Source organism: Rhinolophus sinicus, linkage group LG15 (assembly GCF_036562045.2).
Source record: "Rhinolophus sinicus isolate RSC01 linkage group LG15, ASM3656204v1, whole genome shotgun sequence".
NCBI lineage: Eukaryota > Metazoa > Chordata > Mammalia > Chiroptera > Rhinolophidae > Rhinolophus > Rhinolophus sinicus.
Window position 1 is genome coordinate 21,234,251 of NC_133764.1, and position 22,916 is coordinate 21,257,166.

General features: G+C 46.5%; 2 protein-coding genes across 2 annotated transcripts; both read left to right on the plus strand.

Moving 5' to 3' along the window:
* Positions 1 to 1,582: 1,582 nt before the first annotated feature.
* LOC141566986 (eotaxin-like) lies at positions 1,583 to 3,927 on the plus strand. The gene is made up of 3 exons (XM_074320137.1): positions 1,583 to 1,761; positions 2,874 to 2,985; positions 3,385 to 3,927. Exons 1-3 carry the CDS (start codon positions 1,686 to 1,688, stop codon positions 3,488 to 3,490), a joined length of 294 nt encoding a protein of 97 aa, XP_074176238.1. The 5' UTR covers positions 1,583 to 1,685; the 3' UTR covers positions 3,491 to 3,927.
* A 16,213-nt stretch (positions 3,928 to 20,140) lies between these two features.
* On the plus strand, positions 20,141 to 22,253 carry LOC109447816 (C-C motif chemokine 8). The gene is made up of 3 exons (XM_019732479.2): positions 20,141 to 20,334; positions 21,155 to 21,272; positions 21,698 to 22,253. The coding sequence occupies exons 1-3, from the start codon at positions 20,172 to 20,174 to the stop codon at positions 21,801 to 21,803; spliced, it is 387 nt and encodes a 128-aa protein (XP_019588038.2). The 5' UTR covers positions 20,141 to 20,171; the 3' UTR covers positions 21,804 to 22,253.
* The last annotated feature ends 663 nt before the right edge of the window (positions 22,254 to 22,916 follow it).

Consider the following 22,916-nt stretch of genomic DNA (forward strand, 5'->3'; position numbering starts at 1 on the left):
TCCTTCTCAACACATCTCACTGTGCAACCTGCACCACTCAGTCAATTTAATATGTGAGTGTGCAGGAAAAGCCAGGAAATGCCCTTGCAGTGTCTCTGTGCCAGGATTCAATTCTGTATTCACCATAGTGACCCCATTAAAGACTTTAATTAAAGGCCTCATTAAAAAAAACCCATGAGAGGCTGCCTCCCCCTGTACCAATTCCTATTAGGATCCCACTGTTGTACATAGAGAATACATGTGTTGTTGTCTTCGTATCTCCTCTTTTTCTTTGCTATTTTTAGCCATCAGGCACCTTGTCTGCAATGTGTGCTCAGAGTGAGAGTGAACTAGACGGCTGGTTTTTCAAATGTGTTCCTTGAATCCTTGGAGTGTGAGAGTATAAGGGGTCACCTGTTCTGCTTCAAACAGACCCACTCCATTCCAGTGTATTTGATGACTAGGCTTTTCCTATTGATTCCATTTGGAAAACAAGGCTTTGGGGGTTAAACAAACAGTTTGGCAATGCACAGGAACCCCCATACTGTTTTCCATACTGGCTGCACCCATTTACGTTCCTACCAACAGCATACAAGGGTTCCCTTTTCTCCACAGTCTTGCCAATACTTACGATGTCTTGTCTTTTTGATAATAGCCATCCTACCAGGTGTGGGGTAACAGCTCATGGTGGTTTTGATTTGTTATTTCTGGGGAGATGTTTGTCAAAGGGCACAAACCTTCAGTTATGTGACAAATAACTTCCAGGGATCTATTGTACAGCATGGTGAGCCATGTGAATAACAGTGTATCATATACTTAAAATGTACTAAGACAGTAGATATTAAATGTTCTCACTCGAAAACAGGTAAAATTATGTGAGGTGATGGGTGTGTAACTTGGTTGTGGCAATCACTTCACAGTGTCTACGTATATATAACAAACCATTACATTGTACACCTTAAATATATACATTCTTCTTTTGCTCATTATTCCTCAATAAAGTCAGAGAAAAGTGCGCAGCACGTCAAGATCCATAGGAGCTACCCAGTTCTGATGACCCATGACACTCAAGTTCCGGGGCACTGAGATTCTGTGATCACCAGATTGAATCCTGGGGGTGAGGTTCTCGTGTGCCACCATTCCTGGGTTCCCAGACAGCCTGCCATGTTCAGAGCGACTGAGACCTCTCCACATCTGGGTGGGAGCCTAGCAAAAGTGTTCGGGCCCCTTTCTGGCCTCCCAAATCCTGAAAACTGACATGTGAACACGGAGAACCCGAGGGAAGGTTCTCGGATCTCCTCATCTCTCCGTGCCCTTGGTTATTTGCTTCTTTCTTCACCACAGATGTTTCATTTCAGAGAGAGAGCTTTGAAGAACGACTCTCTCAGATTACTAGCCACGCTCAATCATTTCACAAACACATATCCTCTTCTCCACTTCAAGCCCGAGGTTGGATGACCATGTGCCAAGTCCCCTCCTCCTCGTTTGACTGTTTTTGGTCCTGTTACTTGCCCTGGTGTGGAAGTTGCTCAGCAGGGCAGGACCTCCCTCATAATGACTTCATTATGCTCTTGACCAAAGAGTTCTCTGGAAGCTCCCACTCTCTGCTATTTAAAAAGGCAGGCAGAACAGCCAGAGAAGCAGAGAGAGAGACAAGCCCGGACACCAACAACTCCCACCTGAAGCTCCCGTCCTCACCCTGCACCATGAAGGTCTCCGCTGCCCTTCTGTGTCTGCTGCTCACCGTGGCCGCCTTCAGCACCCAGGTGCTGGCTCAGCCAGGTAAGCTCCCTCTCTCCCTATGACCACCCCTAGAACGATCCCATGACTGGACAAGAAATGCCCCGAGCTTGCAATCAGTGGAAGACCCAGAACTAGAAACCCAGGTCACTGAAGCCAGTCCCCACATTCCTTCCTGACATGAGTATTGAAAGAGATGGCATGTGGGTCCATGATCCAGCTGCCTTTGCCATGTTTGGAGTCGGGCACACCAAAGAAAGATCCTTTCTTATTGTGGGCATACTGGGCATTTTGGGCAGTGGTGGTAGTGATGGGGGCAGGGGGAGATGGGGATTTGCTTGATTGGAGGTCCAGAATTTTTACTGGACTCCAAGACAACTTTTAGAAATGGTGGTTAGAGGAAGGAAGTGAGGTCCTGGGGAATGTTTTCAGGTGACACATTTTGACTCAGGGAAAAAAATTTCTAATTGTTTGTATAATAACTCACTTTTTAATCATTCAATGACTTAGATTTACTGCATGTATCAGTCGAAATAGGATAGTGCCTCCTGTGGTAACAACAGTTCTAAATGAGCAGTGGCTTGAAACAAGAAAGGTTAATTTCTCATTCATACTAAATATCTACAATGCATTGGCTTGAGCTTCTGCTGCATGTACTCAGGATTCTAGACCGGTGGAGCAGTGGCCCTCGAAAACACCGCTGCTTCCCGTGACGAAGGGAAAGGAAGCTCTCGAGGGTCTTGAACTGGCCATTCCTAACTTTGGCTCAGAAATGGCACTTCTCATGTATGGGTCAAAACTAGTTAATGGCTCCAACCTACCAAAAGTGGCCAAGAAATGCAAATCACCCTGTGTCCAAAAAGCAGAGAAAGGAGAGTATTTGGTGAATGGTACTATGATTTCACGACAGAGCTAAGCTTCCTGCATTGACCAAGATTTTCCCATATTTTCCCAGTGGTGATGGGTCCCCACTGTTCAACTGGGGACCCCCAAATCCAAGGCAAAATACAGGACCTCAAAGTGGATGAATTCTACATCCTCTTACATGCCCTTGCCTTCTCCTGAATTTCCTTCCTTCCTGACAAAAGCCTGTTTTTAAAAATCTGCACATCATTAGTGGCTCATCCGTTCTTTCATTTCTCCCCCAAATTCAGCTTCTATTGCAAATGTCTGCTGTATCCATGTGGGCACTAAAAAGATCCCCCTTAAGCTGCTGCACAGCTACAAAAGAATTACCAGCAACAGATGTCCCCAGAAAGCTGTTATGTAAGTAAACAAAGCGCACCCTCTCCCAGTCCAAAAATTCATCCGTAAGGGGCATAGGTCAAGAACTGCGTTAGAGTTACTCTGAGTCATAAACTCAGAGAGTTCAACCTCTACCATCCAATCCATGAATCTTCACAACAAGACACTTTCCTTCTTAGCTCCCTGCCTGGAAGTTTGTTCAGATCATACCAGTTCCCGTGAGCCAAGAACAAGGATGGCTTGATTGGGCCACCAGGAGCAGCAGCTAATGCTCACAGTCCCGTCTTTCCTCTGTCCCCTTCCTTCTCTCCCACAACAGGCCCCAGTTCACCCCATGGCAGAGGGTCCTGAAAATTTGGGGGTTAAACGGGTGCAGTTTTCAAAGAGGATCCTTTTCATTGCTTCCCCTCTTTCCCACAGCTTCAAGACCAAACAGGCCAAGGAGATTTGTGCTGACCCCAAGAATAAGTGGGTGCAGGACGCCATGAAGTACCTGGACCAAAAAGCCCGCACCCCAAAGCCATAAATATTCACCGTTTGGAGACCACACCAGAGCCGGAGGAATGCTTGACTCACGTTCCCTGGTCTTCTTCCTGTGTCCTGAGATAATGTTGTCATCATTCCAGAAGGAATGGCATTTATTTAATAATTTTTAAAACCATATTGCATTTAAGTTATTGATGTTTTTAAATGTACCCCTGACATACACATCAATTGTTTTTAAAATTTGAAGCTTTGGTCCGGTCCCTTCCCCTCTGTGCGCCCCAATTCAATCCCCTGCAAAACAATGTGACTTTGTTACTTTGGAGTCAGGTTACTCCTCTCCTCCCTACCTTCCTGGAATCTTGTAAGGGTCCTGGCAAAGATCATTGATATGAAAATGTTTTGCACTTTTAAGGAAACCTTGCTCTTGTGAACCAAAGGTATGACTCATAATGTGAAATGGAAATAAATGCCACGTTAGGAGTACATAACAATGTGTCTTTTATTAGTCAGCAATTATATTTTTGTGGGGAAATGAGAGGGAACTGGGATGGGGAAAGACAGAACTATGGAGGTGGGAACTGTGTTCCTGAGAAATGATCTTTTGGCCCCTCTGGCCTGCAGTGAGATTCAGAGTAAAACTGGCAGGACCAGAAGACCATTTGTGCCCCTCTGATTCTGGACCCCAGGGCTTTTACCCAGACCCCAAGTACTTCTGTCACTTATTCAGCAGGACACTCACCACCATTTTTCCCTGGCCAACCTCGCACTTGCCCAGTCTCTCCCAGGACCCACTGCAGCAGCCTGTGGTCTTCTCCCCATGCCCGACTTCACTCTTCTGACCATCCTCTGACCCAGAATATACGGATGACACAGACAAATCAGAGGAAAGCTAGACAGCCGTGGACAAGAGGTTCATTTAGACTATAGCCTTATAGGCATTGCAAAGGGCTTAAACCTGGAGCTTAAACTAGGTCCTGATGGATGGACAAATGCAGGAGCTCTTTTGGAGGTATTTCCTGCTAGGTAGCAAGGAGAGAGGTAAAGCTTGAGGAAATGCCTAGAAGGAGTGGCGGTCATAATGTGTTTACCAAGTTGCATGGGAGCCCACTGGACTAGGGTCTGAGTGAAATGGTGGGGAAATTTGAGAAGGAAAGTGGAGGCCTGTCTGTGAAGTGAAGGTGGGGAGTTGTGCTCCATTCTGATAGTAATAAGTAAGGTGAACATGTCATTTTTGTCACCCAAAGTGGGACAATTTTGAAAATAAAAGGGAGTACCGTTAATAATCATACTGGGACAACAGATAGAAATGAACACCATCCCAGGCAATCCGAGCATCAGCTCCCCTGAGTACTAACAGGCATTGGAAGTTTTGGTTCAGAGGGGAAGGGGGCTGCCATGCTCAGGGGGTTTCAGGAGGAGCAACGTGGGGATGAAGGGCTGGATGGGGAGGGGAGGGAGGGGCCGTGAGCACCGTGTGCAATGTATAGGCAAGAAGGGAACAGAACCAGGGCAATGGCAGATGGGGAGGTGAGACACATGGGACTAGGTATGGAAAAGTGATGAATGTTATGGATGGAGAAACAGGACGGGTGAAATGGAAAGTTCCATCCCCCCACAAAGCTGCAATTCTAGGGTGGCTAAGACCCAGAAATTTCACTTCCCTTCTGCACTCTTCCCCTTACAACAAAATGGACAGGACCTCCACTTCCTGTACAAGCAACTCAAATCAGCCTGCATTTCTGTCAGTTATGTGACCCCCTATGACTGGACAGAGATACCAGCTATATCCCCAAGGGTAGGTAAAGATCACAGGTGCCCTGCTGGTGTAACTCCATGTGGTCTAAGGCTGTGAATCTGGAGGGCCGATGGCTCACTGCGTCACGCTATGTCCCGCAGGGTCAGTGCACTGCCCATTGGTCCACTGTATGCACTGGCCATGGCACAGCAATACACATGAGGCACTTAGAAAGAGTGCTGACCTGGGAGACAGGTGACTTCCATTTTAACCCTAGAATAGGTCTCTCTCGCTATGTTCCTTTGGGCCTTGACTAGCCCATCCAAAATATGACGATGATAATGTTTGGGGAAAGGAATCTAACAGGTGACCCCACAAGATCTCTTATTCTGAGAGCACTTTCTCTTGGAAAAACATCATGATCTCCACCCACCGGGGTAGGGAGGGTTGGGTGAGGGTCCTGTACTCACATACCCAAGTCAGACAGGACCCAAGGTAACTGCACACCTACTATACCTCAAACAGCCTTTCTGGGAAGCTGCGCTATGAGAGACTCAGGTAGAAGCATGGACCCCAGGAGCCATCAGAGAGCTTCTATGGTGACCACAGAACGGCTCCCATTCAGAGCAATCACTGGACTTCACACCCCACCTCTCCTGTAGCCTAGCAGAGCTCAGCCCTAAACGCCAACCAGGGATGCACCTCCAAATGCCTGCATGTCCAGGAGGCAGGTACCAGGAGAGGACAGCTCGCAGGGATCAACAGACCCCCTGGCACCGGCAAATCTTGAACGGGCATCAAGAAGGGAGAGTGGAGGGGGAGAAGTGCCTTCCCTTTGTGAAAGACTGAACAGAATTTGCCCACATCTCCCTATGCCAACCTTTCTCTCTTCTCTTTCAAGGAATTCTGAATCCAACCTGCCCTCTAACTGGGCTTAGCACCACCAGTCCATGGAGTATAAAATTGTGGGCACAGAGCAGTGGGGATACGTAAACCTTCTGGTGGCACACAGATCCCAAAGAGGAACCAGAGACGTCGCCAAAAGATTTCTCTGGGAAGCAAATTCTAGATGAAAATGGTCATGCAGAGTATACTGGATGAGTATAGAAAGTAAGACCCAAACTGTAGAGAGAATTTGTATTGTAACACGATGCAAATCTCAGCCAATCCCACAGGAAGATTTAGGACCGGGATAGCCCCAGTGGGGGCGAGGGCACAGGCTTTTACATTCTCATGTCAACCAGTGACAGATGCTGGCTGCTCCCCGGTAAAGGTCGTGACTCTGGGCAAAGCATCTCTCCTCAGCTAAGGGAAAGTCCACAGAGGAAACTCAGCTGCGAGCTGCTGGTTGCTCGCTGGGGAAGGAGGTTTCAGTCCTGGGAAGGAAAACTGGGCAGCATATCAGGGAATCCAGCAGAACCCATCCCTTTGGCTGCTGCAGTCCACTGGCTTTATGATATATTCTAGAAAACTCCTCTGGGAATCTGATGGGTCTCTTTTTACTTAGTAAATTTGCAAGAGGAAGGTTAGCGGGGTGAAGAAACCCCCCTCTGCACTGCTGCAACTGGTCTTGGCTCTGATATGGTGATTTATAATATAAAACATATATTTAGTTTTCAACCCCATTCTTGGCAAGGAGCTCCTAAAACCCTTGGAATTTCCCATGCTGAGAGTGGACGAGGTATCTTTTGTTATGTTAATGAGGTGGCTTTGGAAAGGACCTCAGGAAAGGGGCTGGTTGCCAGTGTAGCCTAGAAGCTCTGCTAGGCTACAGGAGAGGTGGAGTGTGATTAGAGGACTGGAACTTTTAGTCTCACACCCAGGCCCCGCTCCACGGAGGGGAGAGGGGCTGGAGATTGAGTTCAATCACCAATGGCCAATGATTTAATCAATCATGAGTATGTGATGTAGCCTCCATAAAAAACTTAAAAGGACTGGGTTGAGATCTTCAGGATTGGTCAACTTGAGAAGATTTGGGGAGATTGGCGCTCGCAGAAAGGACATGCAAGCTCTGCATCCTTTTCCCATATCTTGCTTGCCCTATGTATCTCTTCCACCTGGCTGTTCCTGAGTTCTATTGTTTTATAATAAACTGGCAATCTAGTTTAAGTTAAATGTTTCTGAGTTCTATGAGCCTCTCTAGCAAACTGAACCCAATGAGGGGGTCCCTAGAACCTCCTGTCTATAACCAGTTGGTCAGAAGCACAGGTGATAACCAGGATTTGCAATTGGCATCTGACGTGCGTGTGGGTAAGGGGGCAGTCTTGCAGAACTGAGCCCTGTAGCCTGCTGGATCTAACGGCAGATAATGTCAGAATTGAATTACATTGTAGTAGGACACCTGGCTAGTGTCACATAATTGCTTAGATTTGGGGAAAACCCACATACACATTGAAATTGGAATCAGAATCTTAGGTACTTCTCACTCCCTCCTCGGACACTCATTCTGGGCTCGCCTCACTCTCAGACACCACCACCTCTGCTGGTCTAGGTGGCTTACTTTCAGGGTTGTCACAGATGGTCATTCCAACATAGGAAAGGGGAATGATCATTGGATGTGCGTTGTCCCCAGAAAAAGGAGTATGACCTTGAGGAAGGCCACTCCCTACCAGTAAGAGTAATTCCCAGAGGGGCACTCAGTGGAGACCTGTTGGTCACCATTATGGCCAAAGCTGGGATGGGGGTTACTACACCTTGGTCCTGATGGTGGACGGGGCTCTAGGCAGAATCCACTCTAAGGATACAGGCCTGAGCCTAAGGCCTGATCTCCGAGTCCTGGCTTGTTTCTCCAGCTACCTTGTAAAATTCCTGCCAAAGGGTCTTCATACGAATTTCACATTTTCTCACTGGGCTGTAGCTTATCTAACCATAAAATGGATTATTGAACTAGATATATGACTTCTAATTGGCGATGCATTAAAATCACTGGGGACATGTTCAAAAGCACTGATTATAAGTTATTTCTCCCCCAGACTCTAGTTTAATGTGTCAGAGAGTGGAGCTAGGAACCTCATTCTAGCTCTTAGACTGGCTCCAGCTGTCTCCTTCTAGCTCTTAGGCTGGCTCCATTTGTGGTTTGTCCTGGACTGTTTGTATAGCCTCTGGCAAGTCATTAATCTCACCAAAGTGGGAACAAGGATGCCTGCCACTAGAGGATTATGTAAAATAATTGGCAAAGAGCAGGGTAACAAAGGTATGCATGTGTGTTCAATGTAGTTAAAAACGTGTTTGTGCGCAGAGGCAATTCTCACTTTGGTGAGCTTTGATCTGGGGAAGGCATTTAGCTTCTCTAAGCTCCAGTTCTTTTATCTTGATAATGAGCATCATAAAAGCGCTTATCTCAGACGTTGGTGAGGAGGAATATTAGATAACACCTGTACATTCTACAGTCCCTGGCACGGAGAACGAATGGAACACAAGCAGCCATCATTGTTGACTGACTGTTTACTGCGTGTACGTTGCAATGTAAATGAGCTTGTAGAATGTTTCTTCCAAGAAATTCCAAGTAACTTTGGGAAAGGCTGTGACACTGTCACCACTCTGAGGCTGTGTGGTCCCTGGAACACGTCAGCCACATTTCCTCTGAGACCCAGAGCACTCAAAATATCTGATCCTTGCCACTGTATCTGGGACCTCTTCCCTCTGACAAGCCTCTTGGCCCCTTTTCTATCACACAGGCATTCCTGGGACATGATCCCCACTGCCACATATCTCCATTTGGAAGCATGTGGCCGTTTGGGGGAGAACTTGTCTTCCACTTTCAGTCCCTTCCCAGTGACGCCAGGCCATGCTTCTTCTGAAGTCCCTACAAGTAACGACTGTTGCACTTACTGAGAACTTACTCTGTGCCAGTGCTCGTGTTCCAGACACTTTTCACAGGCCAAGCCGTTTCACCCTCACAACTTGAATTCTCCCCATTCCCAGAAGTGGAACCTGAAGTCCGGCTTCTTATTCCTCATCCTTTCCTATGTCCCAAGGTTGATGAGCAGGGGGCTTTTATCCAGGGGACACAAGCAGGCATTGTCCCTGGTCCCGAGACAGGGGCATTCTGGGCCTTCACCTTGTGGAAGTTCCTAGAGGGAAGGGGCTGCTTCCGTCGGAGGCCAGAGCCCTCGATTATTGATGTGACATCCCCGAGGGGTGTCCAGGCCCTGTGCCTTCCTCCACATCCATGTATCATTAATAGATTTTCAATGAAAAGTGTTTTCTAGGCAGAGGGAGCCTAGTCCGAAGCAGGGATGAGCATAGAGTACAAGGAGAGCTGGACGATTGTCCTTGCAAGGCTTCCAAGCCAGGGTTTCCGGCAGTGTTTTTTGCTCTGCCCTTACTATGCAGTTCCCGTGCCTCTGCATCAGCTGTCCACTAGAGGGAGCCAGTTCTCAGCAAGTAGAAGCCGTGAGGGGGCAGCGTTCATACCTTGCCCATTAGTATGGTTTTCAAAACTGAGTCTTGATGTGTGTGTTGTCGGGGAGAGGATTTTCACTGAATTAATACATCTCACACCACGCTGGTCCCTGGACCGGGGTGTGAGGAACCGCTCCCTTTAGCTTCGGCGTCGCACAGACCTCTCCCCTTGCCCTGGAGGACACATTGGGACTCCCCCTACGATCTCACATGGGGAAAGATTTTGACAGTTAAACCAAGGTTTGAAAACCATGTCACTCCAAGTTCTTTATAAGCCACCCAGCTTTGACGTCCTCTGATACTAAGATCCAAGAGCTTTATCACCGTAGAATTCCTGGAGTCCTCAATTCAGCCAAAGTTCTAATTGAATACCACCCAGGGCTCTAACAAAGTTCCAGGGGGTAGCAATGCAAAGGGGTGTCACCCCTCTGGTTGGGATCCCAGCCACAGTGGAGAGCCCCTCGTGGGGATACTGCCAGAAGGTGGAAACTGGAGGAACTTCGGATCTGCCCGTCTCTCCTATGACCATCTCTATTTTAATCCTTCCCTTTCCTACAGAAGGTATCTCAGTGAAGAGAAAGGAGAGCCCCTCAGCGGATGCAACTCCAAGCATTTCTCATCTTACGCTGGACATGACCTCAGCTCCGGCTCCTATCTCACCCTCGATAATCTCAGCACTGGATAAAACATGTGCTCCGTCTCAGCCCACTGGTTCCCTGTCTTACTTCTTGGAAACCTCCTCAGGACCCCGTGCCTACTCAGCAGATTTCGAATCTCAGCTTATCAGTCCTGGATTGTTTCCCTGCCAAAGTAACGTCTTCCCTCCTTTCCTCATAACTCTCCACTTCCTAGAAAATAACAGATCATGACTCTATAAACACCAGGCAGAGAAGGCTGAGGCCGAGAGGCTGAGACAAACCCGGAAGCTCCCACGGTTTTAGGAAGTGGAGGGCCATGCTCCCAGAGAACATTCTTTTGACGCAGCTGGTCTCCATGCAGGTTAAAGGCAGGGTTGCCCCAGCACTGGGATTTCAGTGCCCAACATCGGCTTGCTGGGCCTCAAGGACTCCAGTCACCTGTTTAGCACCAGCCCATGACATTGCTTTCCTCCCTTGCCCACCACCCCCTCCCTTCCACCCACGGAACCTCTCCCGCCTGATCCATTGCTGTAGCCCCTGGAATTTCTCCCCACCTTTAGTCACCCCCATCCATCTATCCTCAGCCCCAGAGACATATTGTTCTTGCGGGAACTGAGACCTCAGAGGGCGGCTATGTAACAAGAGACTTAATAGTCAGGTGACATTTTTCAGTAAAGAAGAGATGAAAGCAAGACCTGTCTTAAAGGATGGGGTGAGATAAGAGGAGAGGATTCTACAGAGTTCGTTCAGGACGGACAGGAGAAGAGTAGGCAGGAAGCAGGACCCTCGTCTGTCTGGAATGTGGTCCAGGAACATGAGAAAAGTTTTAAAATGTTAGAAGGCGAGCTTGGGGTCATGTTTTAGAGGATCTTGAATGTCAGGATGGGCAATTTGAGTTCAGTTCTGAAGGTGATAGCGAGACACTGAAGGTGTTTGGGCAGCAAGGAAGGAACGTGACATAATTAGAAATGTGCTTGAGGAAGAGAAAGCTGGTGGCTGTGGGCAGGATCACGAGTGGAAAGGAGGACCCGAGAGTGGATCTCTGCAAGGATCCAGGCAAGAAATAACGGTGATGGGGGGTGGGGGGGAGGAGGGGAAGAGGCAGCTTGGAGGAGGAGTGGGGTACACTGGGGCTTACTACAGTTATTTATTCATGAGGAGAGAGGAGGGCCAGTGGCTTCGGTCCTAGAACCAGGCTTCCCAAATACCACAAGGTGCTATTTAAGGGCATGCCGACCCCGAGCCCCAAATTTACTTCCCTCTATTACCATCCCCTAAACCCAAACTATAGAGGTTGAGGAACAAGTATTTAAAGAGCCAGTCCCCTCTTCCTGGATGGTCCCCTAAGGTTCCCTAGCAGTACCTGAGCTTAGCCAGCTCTTCTTTCCAAAGTAGGACACACTTGTATGGAAACCAGCCTCCTCACCAAGAGTAAAGACCAACGAGCTGGGCTCATGTCTACCCATTTTGGGGACAGATGGCTGCTATAGACAGCAGAGCACTCAGAAGAATTGGGAAAGTCCTGGCCTCAGAGGGAGGGGATGTTGGTTCTGAAGACAGAAGTGGCACTGATCCCTGTGCACTTAGGCATATCAAGGTCTCCTTCTGGACCTCAGTTTTCCTCTCCATTAAATGGGGATAACACATCGTCACAGGCAGGAAGTATGACCTCACCAGTTCCCCCAGCTGCAGGAGCCATGTCTCTTGGCTGGACATTGTGGGACATAGACGTCGTCATGTGCACTGGCTGGGGAAGAGTTAGAGGAGAAAATGTTTCCCATCTGCTCCCAGCGCCAGCCGGATCCTGAGTTACTATGAACCCACTCCTAGCTCAGTCACTGCCTGCCTACACGCAGAGTTTTCATTAAAACCCCAGCAATGGACCCAAAATTCCTAAGTCTCCGGAGCAATTAGCAACCAGACAACTTTTTTGTCCTCATGCCAGGTCCACTAGCAAATGTGTGCCTCTTGCCATCAAAATCTCATCTCCAAATGCCAATCAAGAATGACCCCTAAAACTCCAACCAAGTATAGGCGCACACAGTGAGCTGGAATACAAATGACTAAGACGTCACTATTTGTATTGATACTCAGGAGACCCTTGGCGCCAGGCAAGTCTCGGGCTGAAGGTGGGAAATGGTAATAGGCAGGGAGTGATGAGGTGGGCCCCACACGCCCAACCTCAAGTAGAATTTGCTTCCACTCCCTTTATAAAACCATAGCTCTTCATTCTGAAGTAGTCCGCAGTTCAGTGGTCCTCCAACTCCTGTCCGTGAACTTGTAAACTCAAAGTATTGGAGTCACTGGGGCCTCTGATAGAGCGGAGTTCCCACCGGGTACCAGGAACCAAATACAGACATGAAACATATAAGTGAGCATTGCAACCTCGGCTTTTCCTTAAGCTGTGCCTCTGCACGAAGTTGCCAGGTGAGCTTGTGCAAATCATTTTCCTTCCATGAGATTCAGGTTATCCATCCATTCATATGCTTTTGCACCAGACTGATGACTTCCAGGTTGGCTATGAATCAAAATCACCAGGCCTGCTTCTACAAACGCACATTCCCAGGCTTCCTTGCAAGATGTTGAGTCAGGGTGTTGGTTTTTGGAAAAGTGCCCCTTTCAGGTTTTTAATCAGTTTCCCTGGGGACCTGAGGCACAGCCCGGTCTGGGACCAGGGACTGGATGCTCTCTGAGGTTCCTCTGTACTCTCACGGCTGGTTCTGTCCCCTCTGTTTGGAACTTGCACGACAGTCTTTGTCATGGCCTGCCTAACTCTTACATTCTCCACTGCTCATCTCACTGTGGCTCACCCCGGACTAGCTATGACCTGTCGGAAAGCACTTGATCCCTTTCTTTTAATGTCCCTTTCCACTGTTTCTACGATTTTGTGCTCGCTGAATGAATCTGGGGCAATGCTGTAAAACATAGCCAGGACTTGTGATTCCCAGTATATTCTTCCACCGGACCCTGATATTCCTTGGGAATCACTTAAGAAGATGGAGACCAGCTGCCCTTGCAGGAGACTCATTTCTTTCCCAACGCTAACTTACCCCTGTCCACTAGTCATTCATCGTTTAGATCAGCCTCCCCATTCACAGGCTCCTAAATTACAGTCACTTTGCTGTATATGCTTTAGCTGGCGGCTAACTAGGAAGCCTCCAAGGAGGGGAGAGAGAGAGAAAGCAGAAAGACCCCCTCCCTGGGGAAGGAACAGAACAGCTGCAGAATCTGGGCAGTCTCAAGTTTCATTTTAGCTTTTCACAGTGAGATTTCCCAAACCCAGACAAAAACCAAAACCACAGGAGGGAAATTGTGAAATCACCAGGATTACCGACTGGAGCTTTGAATTCCCTGCAGAACTTGGACATGGTTCCTCTCAGTGTCATACCTGAGACCTAGCTCCCCTTCCTTCTGAGGCCCAGAACATTCTACACCTCTGGTTTGTGTGAGGATCCGGGACCTCATTCTCTCCTGTATTCAGGAGACTCTTTTTCTGTCCTCGTCTACAACAGAGGCCTTTCTGAAGTTCCACCTCTGCCACATTTCTTCATCAGGAAACATGAAAACAGCTAAGTGAACTCTTCTGTACAAGTGTCCACATCCCAGGTCCTTTCCTAGCATCTTCTGATCACTACACCCCCTCATTATTAATATCCACAACAGCTCACTTATTAAACGCCATATGCTAACAGCTCACTGTCAAAGCCCTTTTCCTGTGCTGACTTGTCTAATTCACACTCGTTTTACGGATAGGGACACGAGGTCAGGCAAGCTGAAACGAGCATCCAAGCATCCACGTCCTGGCAGTCTGGCTCTAGAGCTCACGATCTCAACTACCATCCTGCTCCTAGAGCTAAGCAGCAAGCAGCTCTTCCCAGCCAATTTCTAACACCCTAATGCCCTAAATATTTCAAGAAGATAATCATGGAAGAATACAACAGAGGAGAGCAGAGGTATCTCTTGGCCCAGAAATGGCCCATATGTCACAAAACTGCGGTCATCCCTCACCCTGTGCCCATGGAAGACCTCAGTAGAGAACCACATCCCTGTTTCTCATAGCCCCAGATAAGGCCTCACTATCTTTCCAACAATCCTCTTGGGTAGACACACTGAAATCGACGCGTCACCCTTGATCTTATGTATTCCCATATTTATAGATGAGGCAGAGGGACTCAACAAAATCTGGCTAGGTTATGTAGCTACTTGGCAGGTAAGCCAGGATTAGACCTGCTTCCCCGGAATCCCTTGCACCTCCTAACCCACTTGTCATCTTCATAATGGACTTTTACTGTTGTTTCTATTTTTGCTTCCAGATGCACTTTTTCTATCAGGCCACATCACTGGAGAATAAAACCATCGTGGGCTTATTCAGTGGGACAGTGGCGTTGCGTGATTCTGAAATCACGCTGGACTGTGTGTCTCGGTGTTGCATGATGCAATTGGTGGGGCAGTCCCTAAAGTTTAAAAAAGCTGCCATCCTGGAAAAGCTTCAGTTCCTTCTTCTTGCTGGAGGAAATCCTGAGCTCAGGGGTTATTTCAAGTTCTGTAACTTAGGCACTGTTACAAGATGATTCTGTATTTGCAACAAAAGGAATATACCAAGGGCAGAAGTTTTAAAATCGCTCATAAATAAATAAGAAAAATAATTGAACTCCTAAGCTAAGGAGATTATCAGATAATTGACAAGACAAAAACATAAAATGTTGAAACTGCACATGAAAATACCAACCAAAACATAAGAATTTAAACAAGCACATACCGGAATGTTTGTGTGTGTGTGTGTTTAACTTACTTTTTAGTTTAGATAATACTTTCCTTCAATACAGCTCAATAAATACAGTCATATTTGTTGCTAATACAGTCATTAGCAGAGTTACCTGGCATTTACATAAAAGTTGTTGGAGAAGGGTGCAAAAATAAGACAGCATACTTGATTTAGAATGCTATGGGGTGCACTAAATAGTACGAAACTATTTAGATTCACCACTCTTTCTCAAGTTAAAACTAAAAAAAAAGTTTTTTTTTAAGGGGATGACTTGAAATGTGAAGTATTAGAAACTGTTTAATCTAGGACTGTCACACAGAATAGTCACTCTTTACCATGCTTACTGGTTAGTAAACTGATGTGGATGGCATGGAACGTGCAGTGGTGACTGGAGAAATCCACGGACATTTCCAGTTCTTGTTCTTCTGTCATGTGGTAGGATGATACTTCCATGCCACCTTGAAGACAGACACGCTCTGTGACCCACTTTGACCAATAAAACACCAGCCGAAGTCACATGTGCCACTCCAGCCAGCGGCCTTTAAGAGGTTATAAGAATCTATGAAAATCTCCATGTCTCTTTGACCTGCCACAAGGGCCCAGAGATATTCCCGGTGATAAAGACTCCCACAGCCCAAGTGAGGAAAGACAAGAGCAGAACCAGAACCCTCCGCTCAGGTCTTAGTAAGGAAACCATTGGAATCTGGATAAGAGGCGCCTCATGCTGTGCCACGCTGTGTGACACTGTTCCATGGCCACCAGTGGAGATCGGGTAGGGGGAGGGAGTGCCTAGAATCCACACTACCAAGCCAGCCAGGAGCCCAGGATCATGGCAAATGCCCGCTACATAACCAGCAGAGCAGATTCTACCCACATCCCAATGGCGCCGCCCAAAGCCCCAGGAGCAACTGAACAGCTCACTGCCATCAAGACAATATCCTGGTTCTCATCAGAGCAGGGACTTAGGCCCACAGTCAATGGAACACGCCTGCCAACCTCTCCTCCTCATACTCAGCCCTGGTCCCCAAACATTCAAGAGTGTATCTTAAAATCCCAGTTGATCCCGTGGAGTCATAAAGGACAGGAATAGACATACTGGATAGTCTGCTAAGTCTCAGAAGATCCTCTGTGCCGGGAACCTGTTAGAGATGGAGTAGGGAATGATGACGCACTGAGATACAGGTTCCCAAGCCCAAACGGAACGTGTTTGTGCTCTTCTTGTTATGACATATCACGTAATCCTCCTTGAAATCATTTACATTTCAGAGGGAACCACGATCACTTATTCTTGCAACATGAACTTACGGACACAAAACACTGGCGATGCTGGGACTTCTGTGAGAATGAAAACCCTGCCCTTGCCAGGGACCAAACAAGGAGGCCCGATGCATAATTGGGCATGCAGACTGCATCTGTGAGTTCTGGTTTGAAGTCTTTACTAACTTGTCCAAGTGACTCTGGGTAAATTATGTCCCCACCCTGTGCCTCAGTTTTCGTATCTGTAAGTGAGGCCTTTGAACTAGGTTAATGGCTCCCAAACTGGGAGCATGGTGAAAAATCCCCTGGACTACTTCAAAAATAGAAAATTCGCAGCCCCATCTGCACAGCTTCTGAGTCATTTTGTTGGAGCGGGTTGAGGCATATCTTATTGATATTGCCCAGTGCATCTTGATGTTACAGGTGCATCAGGGATCAAAGCATTGAACAACCTGGGGTTTCCGGGCTGTCGTTTTCTGCCTGGTTTTCATCTTCTAACTTGGAATTGCATAATGCTTTGGTTCTGAAACACCCACTCACCAGTCCTCTAGTACCAATGACAAATCGTTCTGCCTCTCTAATTTTTTCTCTCATGTGTAAAGGGAAAGGGTTAAATAAATTAATTGCAAATGTCTCTTCCAATGCAGCCTGTGATTCTGTGACCATTGAGGATGCTTGGGACAGAGCTGAAAAACAAAAGCAAATATCCCTGTTCCTTGCATGCACTCCCATCTCAGCACATTCCTTGAAAACCACTGTAAGACAGACTCCAGATCTAGTTCCACAGCAGGGTACCCATTTCCTGCCTTCCATTTACAGATAGCTGTTTCTGACCTCCAGCTCCCCTTCACAGACATTGAGCCATAGGTGAGTTGTCAAAACTACTTTAGAAAACGGCTCATTGGGAAGACACCAAAGAGAAAAGAGAAAGAAAAGGCAGAACGACCACTTCCTTGAACAACACAGCCAGATGCCTGGCTTAAAGTTTCGTTTTAACTTTTTCTGTCGGGATTTCTTGAATTCAGTTTTTAAAAAAAGCTAGAGAGGGAAATTGCGTAATCAAAGTGACTTAACAACTGAGATCTCTGAGCTCCCTGCAGAAGTATTACAGAATTGTACGCCTGAAACCTATGTAATTTTACTAACAATTGTCACCCCAATAAACATTAATTAAAAACAAAACAAAACTAGAAAACATTTATACGTAAAGACACGTGTGCTCCAATGTTCATTGCAGCTTTGTTTACAGTGGCCAAGACATGGAAACAACCAAAATGTCCTTCGATAGATGAATGGATAAAGAAGTTGTGGTATATACACACAATGGAATACTATTCGGCAGTAAGAAAAGATGATATAGGAACATTTGTGACAACATGGATGGATCCTGAGAGTATAATGCTGAGCGAAATAAGTCAGACAGAATAAGCAGAGAACCATATGATTTCACTGATATATTTTATATAAACCAAAAACAACAAAAGAACAAGACAAACAAATGAGAAACAGAAACTCATAGACACAGACAATAGTTTAGTGGTTACCAGAGGGTAAGGGGGGTGGGGGTGGGAGATGAGGGTAAGGGGGATCAAATATATGGTGATGGAAGGAGAACTGACTCTGGGTGATGAACACACAATGGGATTTATAGATGATGTAATACAGAATTGTACACCTGAAATCTATGTAATTTTACTAACAATCGTCACCCCAATAAATTAAAAAATAAAATCTAGGACCCTGGTGCCCCTTGGTATGTCCTCTCTGGGATCTCACCCCATCCTTTCTGAGGCCCCACAACATTCTACTCTTCCTGGCAGGATCCCAGTTCCTCCATTCTTTTCTGTTTCTGAGACACTCTTTTTCTTTCTTCATCTACACACAGACATTCCTGGAAGTCTATCCCTACCACATATCTTCGCTTGGAAGCAGTTTTAGGGAGAACTTTTACAAGAGACCGAGAACTACAAGCTGGGTCTCTTCCTAGCACTAGTTCTAGACAGTGTACCCACATTATGGGTAACAGCTAGCTTATTGATCACTTGCCATATGCTACTTACTCTGCAAAGCAAGGTGTCAGTACCAGACGGTATTTGCAATAACCCCATTTCCACATTCAAGAAGTAAAGAATAGGTAAGGAATTTGGAGTATGAAGGAGTCACATAACTTGTGCCTTCTCTGACATACATATTAACTTGTGTTCCTAGTATCCAAATTCAGGCTTTCAACTACCATGATATTCTGACTCTCCTAGGGCTGACAGTTAAGAACACATCGCTGCTCTTCCTGGCATCCTAGCCTCTCTGGTCTCTGATTAAATCCTTTGCAGGATCTAAATCATAGGTGAATTAAGTTACAGAAGAGCTTAAATATTATTTAACCCAGAAATATTATAATAACTATATTACGTAGGTTGTACCACCTCTTATTACTGTACCCATGGCAGATATCACTAATAAATCACAGCATTGCATTCAATAATCTAAGGTAAGACCTCACTTGGCTTTGTTTTTTCCAACAAAACTTCCTGGTCATCCATCATTAATTCTACATATTAGAATGGCTAAAATCCAAAACACTGATAATAGCAAATTCTGGCGATGATGTGGAGCCACAGGAACTCTCATTCATTTCTGGTGGGACTGCAAAATGGCACAGTCATTTGGAAGTCCATTCGGCAACTTCTTACGAAGCTCAACATAGTCTTACTACAAGATCCAGCAATCACACCCTTAGGTATTTACCCAAACGAGTTGAAAACCTATGTCCACACAAAAGCCTGCCCGTGAATGTTTACAGCAGCTTTATTTGTAATTGCCCCAAGCTGCAAACAACTAAGATGTCCCTTAATAGAGGAATGGATAAACAAACTGTGGTACATATAGTAGAATATTATTCAGCAATAAAAAAAAATGAGCTATCAAACCATGAAAAGACATGGAGGAAACTTAAACACATATCTTCTAATGAAAGAAGCCAGTCTGGAAATGCTACACACTGTATGATTCCATCTTTGTGACATTCTGTGAAGACAAACCTATCGAGACAAGTGAAAAGATGAGTAGCAGCTCAGGATTTGGTGGGGAGAGAAGAAAGGATCAATAATTGGAACACAGGAGATTTTCAGGGCAGTAAACGGTCTAGATGATACAGTAATGGTAGATACATGAGGAGAGGGGAGCAGATAAGGTCAGTGGTTTGCAAACCTAGTTTCTACCCTTTATGGCCCCATCCCCTGCCCCACTGTGTATGAACGGAGGGAGTTGGGAGACCTTTCTCAAACAGACCTGTTCTATCTGAATCTGCATAAAATATTGGGCTTCTCCATATGATTTCACTTGGAAAGAAACTTGAGTGTCTAAACTATTTGGAAAACACCACCTTATAAGAACAGCATGTGCTGTCCAGTTCTTATGCTCCGTGACATAAAATTCCAAGGCACTACGCCCTGACACCTGGCTCTACCATTCTGCCAAGGTTCTGCCAAACTCCCTGTGTGGGTTTCAAAGGCGCCTGACGAGTTTAGGATGTCAGGGACCTGAGTCTGACAGCAAGCACAGGTAAAGCCCCATCCCAGGCCTCCTGGGCGCTGGGGAGGGTCAAGCCTTTGATGCTTCACTCCAGTACGACCGCAGCTTTCATTCTTCCTTTCTGGCCGATCAGTTCCCATTTCAAAGAAATAATAGCCCTTAATAGCCTAATGAGGTCACTTCTTGCACTCCGCTGGGCACAGCCACACACACTTCCACCTCTCCACCTCATAGTCCAAGCGATAATAGAAACTGACACATCTTCCTCCTCTTGGTGTTCGGAAATTCCTCCCAGGACCTTGTGCCTACTCAGCATGTTCATGGTGTTACTTCATTCTTTGTTGATCATAACCCTGCCCATGCTCTCTGCACCCTATAAAAGGCAGGCAGAATGGCCAGAGCAGCCAGAGAGCAGAGAGGTGCTGGCCAATCTAGAAACCTCCAACTCATACTGAAGCTCACGTCCTCACCCTCCAGCATGAAGGTCTCCGCTGCCCTCCTGTGTCTGCTGCTCACAGCAGCCACCCTCAGCATCCAGGTGCTGGCTCAGCCAGGTAAGCTCCCTCTCTTCCTGAGGCTTAACATTTTGATGATGGCCGGTACTAACATCCCAGCGTGGGTCACCCCTTGCTTGCTGCATAGCCTCTATGACAAAGATGGAGAAAAGGAAACCAAGAGGGGAAATGAGAAGAGGCAACATGTCCCAGCTAGGCAGAGGCAGAGTCGTAGTATTATTAATAGATGCCCAGGCCACTGAGGCCAGTCCCCACAATCTTTCCTGCTATCAGCTTTGGGACAGTAAATACAGCCAGGACCCCAACAACACATTGTTTGGGGGAAGGGCACAGAAAGAAGGACCATATCTCATTGTGAATGTGAAGGACATTTCAGGAACTAGTAGTTTAGGGAAAGAAACTATCGCTTGAGGTTTCAAATGTTGGATTATGGTCAGTGTAGGTTTCAAAACAGTTGCTGTGTCAGGAGGATAAGGACCAAGAAACGTCTCGGCATGTGATGTTCTGCCTCTAAAGCCATGGGGACAAGTCACTGGGAAGCAAGTTCTGAGAACGTATCTTCTCAGTGTCAGAAATTTTGGACCAGAAGTCCCTTCTAATGACACTACAGGATTAGACTTGTTACTCAAGATTTCTCCCTTCCCAGTCAATAATGAGGGGCCCCATAGTTCAACAGAGGAAACTGACCCACAGGTAGCATTTTATCTGTGGGAACTGGACTAAGGCCCTGAACTTGGGAGTGACGGACCCTAGTTAGAACTCAAGTATTTGCTTTTTTGTCTTCTAGCTTCTCCTCCTTCCCTTACAAATGCATGTTACAGCACTTCCTAACTCTTGTTCTTTGGAAAATGTTTTTCAGATTCAGTGTCCATCCCAATCACCTGCTGCTTTGGTGTGGTCAGTCAGAAGGTTCACATCCAGAAGCTGAAGAGCTACACAAGAGTCACCAACATCCAGTGTCCCCAGGAAGCTGTGATGTGAGTGAACCATGCCCTGGCACCCTCAGCCAAAAGTTCTGAGTTCTGTCCAAGGGAAAGACATCAGGATTCATGTCCAAATGAGTCAGATAAATGTACCATCTAATCAAAAGGGTCCTTTCTCCCATAGAGAACCTCAGCCCATAAGAAAGAATCCATAGCCCCTCCAGGCTCCCCTTCTAGAAACTTGGTCAGATCACCCACGTTCCTTCAGCAAGGTGCCTGAAGGGCGTCCCCCCACCAAGGACAGCAAGAGTGAGCTTCCTTTTGAGGCCACTTCCTCCCATCCTCCCCCTTCCTTTTGTCCAGATCCAGAACCCTCCCCCAAGGAGCAAGGGCGGATCAAGTTTGGGGGCCAATGGGCTCCTGCTCCTGGGCAAAACCCTCAAGGTGCGCCATCTAATTGCTCCCTCTCTCCTGCACAGCTTCGTGACCAAACTGGACAAGCAGATCTGTGCTGACCCCACGCAGAAATGGGTCCAGAGTTCCATGAAGCACCTGGACCAAAAATCCAAAACCCGGAAGCCTTGAACATATGCTGAGAGACATCAGAGCCTGAAGAAAACCTTATCTATTTTCCCTCAGCCTTCCCCAGATGCAGAATGATATTATTTTCTTATAATGTACACAAAGAGGCACTTTGGTTAATAATTTAAAGCTCAATATTTTTTAAGTGATATCTAATTATATTTAAGTTATTGTTGTTTTGACTTTACCTGCCATAAAACCTAATGAATGTGAAATGCAAAAGCTGGTGTTGTGTTTCCTTTCCTGTGAGCTCCGTTGAGTTCACGGCAACATGTCACCGTTCTCCCTTTTTCCTGCCTGTAGTATTGTGAAGTCCTTTCACGGATCACCAGAGTGAAACACTTCCATATTTACAGGAAATCAGTGCTTTTGTAAATATATGCTATGTAGTGTTGTTGTTGACGTTAATGTTATTAGATAACTATGGAATTTTCAAATAAAAATTTATATGATTTTAAACTACCTGGCCTTACTTCTTATGGGATAACAGTTAGCTGGGAGGGAGGACTGGTGGCAACGGGTGGCAATTTATGGTATAGGGGCCATCCTCTAAAAAGTCTTTTGGACTCACCTGAGTACCTGGCAGAATCAGACCAGGCTGTTCCAGCCCTTTGGCTCTAGTTCCTAACGTCACCTTCCCATTGAATCTTGATTCTCATATCTTTTCTCACCACCTAACTTTGCTCAGTCTCTCTCTTGATCTCTTGCAACAGTCTCCAACCTTCCCTGTATAACTCCAAGTTTTCTCCATCTAATTAATTATCCAATCCAGAGAAATACCCCAGGAGTGAAACCCAACCTAAGAGTAAAACTAGAGGTCCACTTAAGGCTTTCCATTGACGATGAGTCTTCAACAGGACTGGTCATGGGGGTGGGTGGCCTGCAATCAGTAATGGAAAGGGTTCTTCAGAGCTGGTACAGGAGAGAGAGAAGGGGAGTGGGCCAGAGGAAGGAATCCCATTTGTCTGAGTTCTGGAAAGACAGAGGAGTTCGGATTTTTACAAATAAAGGTTGGAGCCAGATTGTCGGGACTCTTGAGTTTCATATTGGGAAGTCAGTGGGTAATAGGGATGCACTAAAAGTTTTGAAAGAGGGGAGAAGGAAAGTGTCACATTC

What these genes read in the sequence shown, in the direction of transcription:
- LOC141566986 (XM_074320137.1), top strand. Translation starts at nt 1,686, where the DNA reads ATGAAGGTCTCCGCTGCCCTTCTGTGTCTGCTGCTCACCGTGGCCGCC. An exon ending in CCAGGTGCTGGCTCAGCCAG is followed by an intron (nt 1,762 to 2,873) that starts GTAAGCTCCCTC and finishes CCCCAAATTCAG; the next exon opens with CTTCTATTGCAAATGTCTGC. An exon ending in TGTCCCCAGAAAGCTGTTAT is followed by an intron (nt 2,986 to 3,384) that starts GTAAGTAAACAA and finishes TCTTTCCCACAG; the next exon opens with CTTCAAGACCAAACAGGCCA.
- LOC109447816 (XM_019732479.2), top strand. Translation starts at nt 20,172, where the DNA reads ATGGCCAGAGCAGCCAGAGAGCAGAGAGGTGCTGGCCAATCTAGAAAC. An exon ending in CCAGGTGCTGGCTCAGCCAG is followed by an intron (nt 20,335 to 21,154) that starts GTAAGCTCCCTC and finishes AATGTTTTTCAG; the next exon opens with ATTCAGTGTCCATCCCAATC. An exon ending in TGTCCCCAGGAAGCTGTGAT is followed by an intron (nt 21,273 to 21,697) that starts GTGAGTGAACCA and finishes TCTCCTGCACAG; the next exon opens with CTTCGTGACCAAACTGGACA.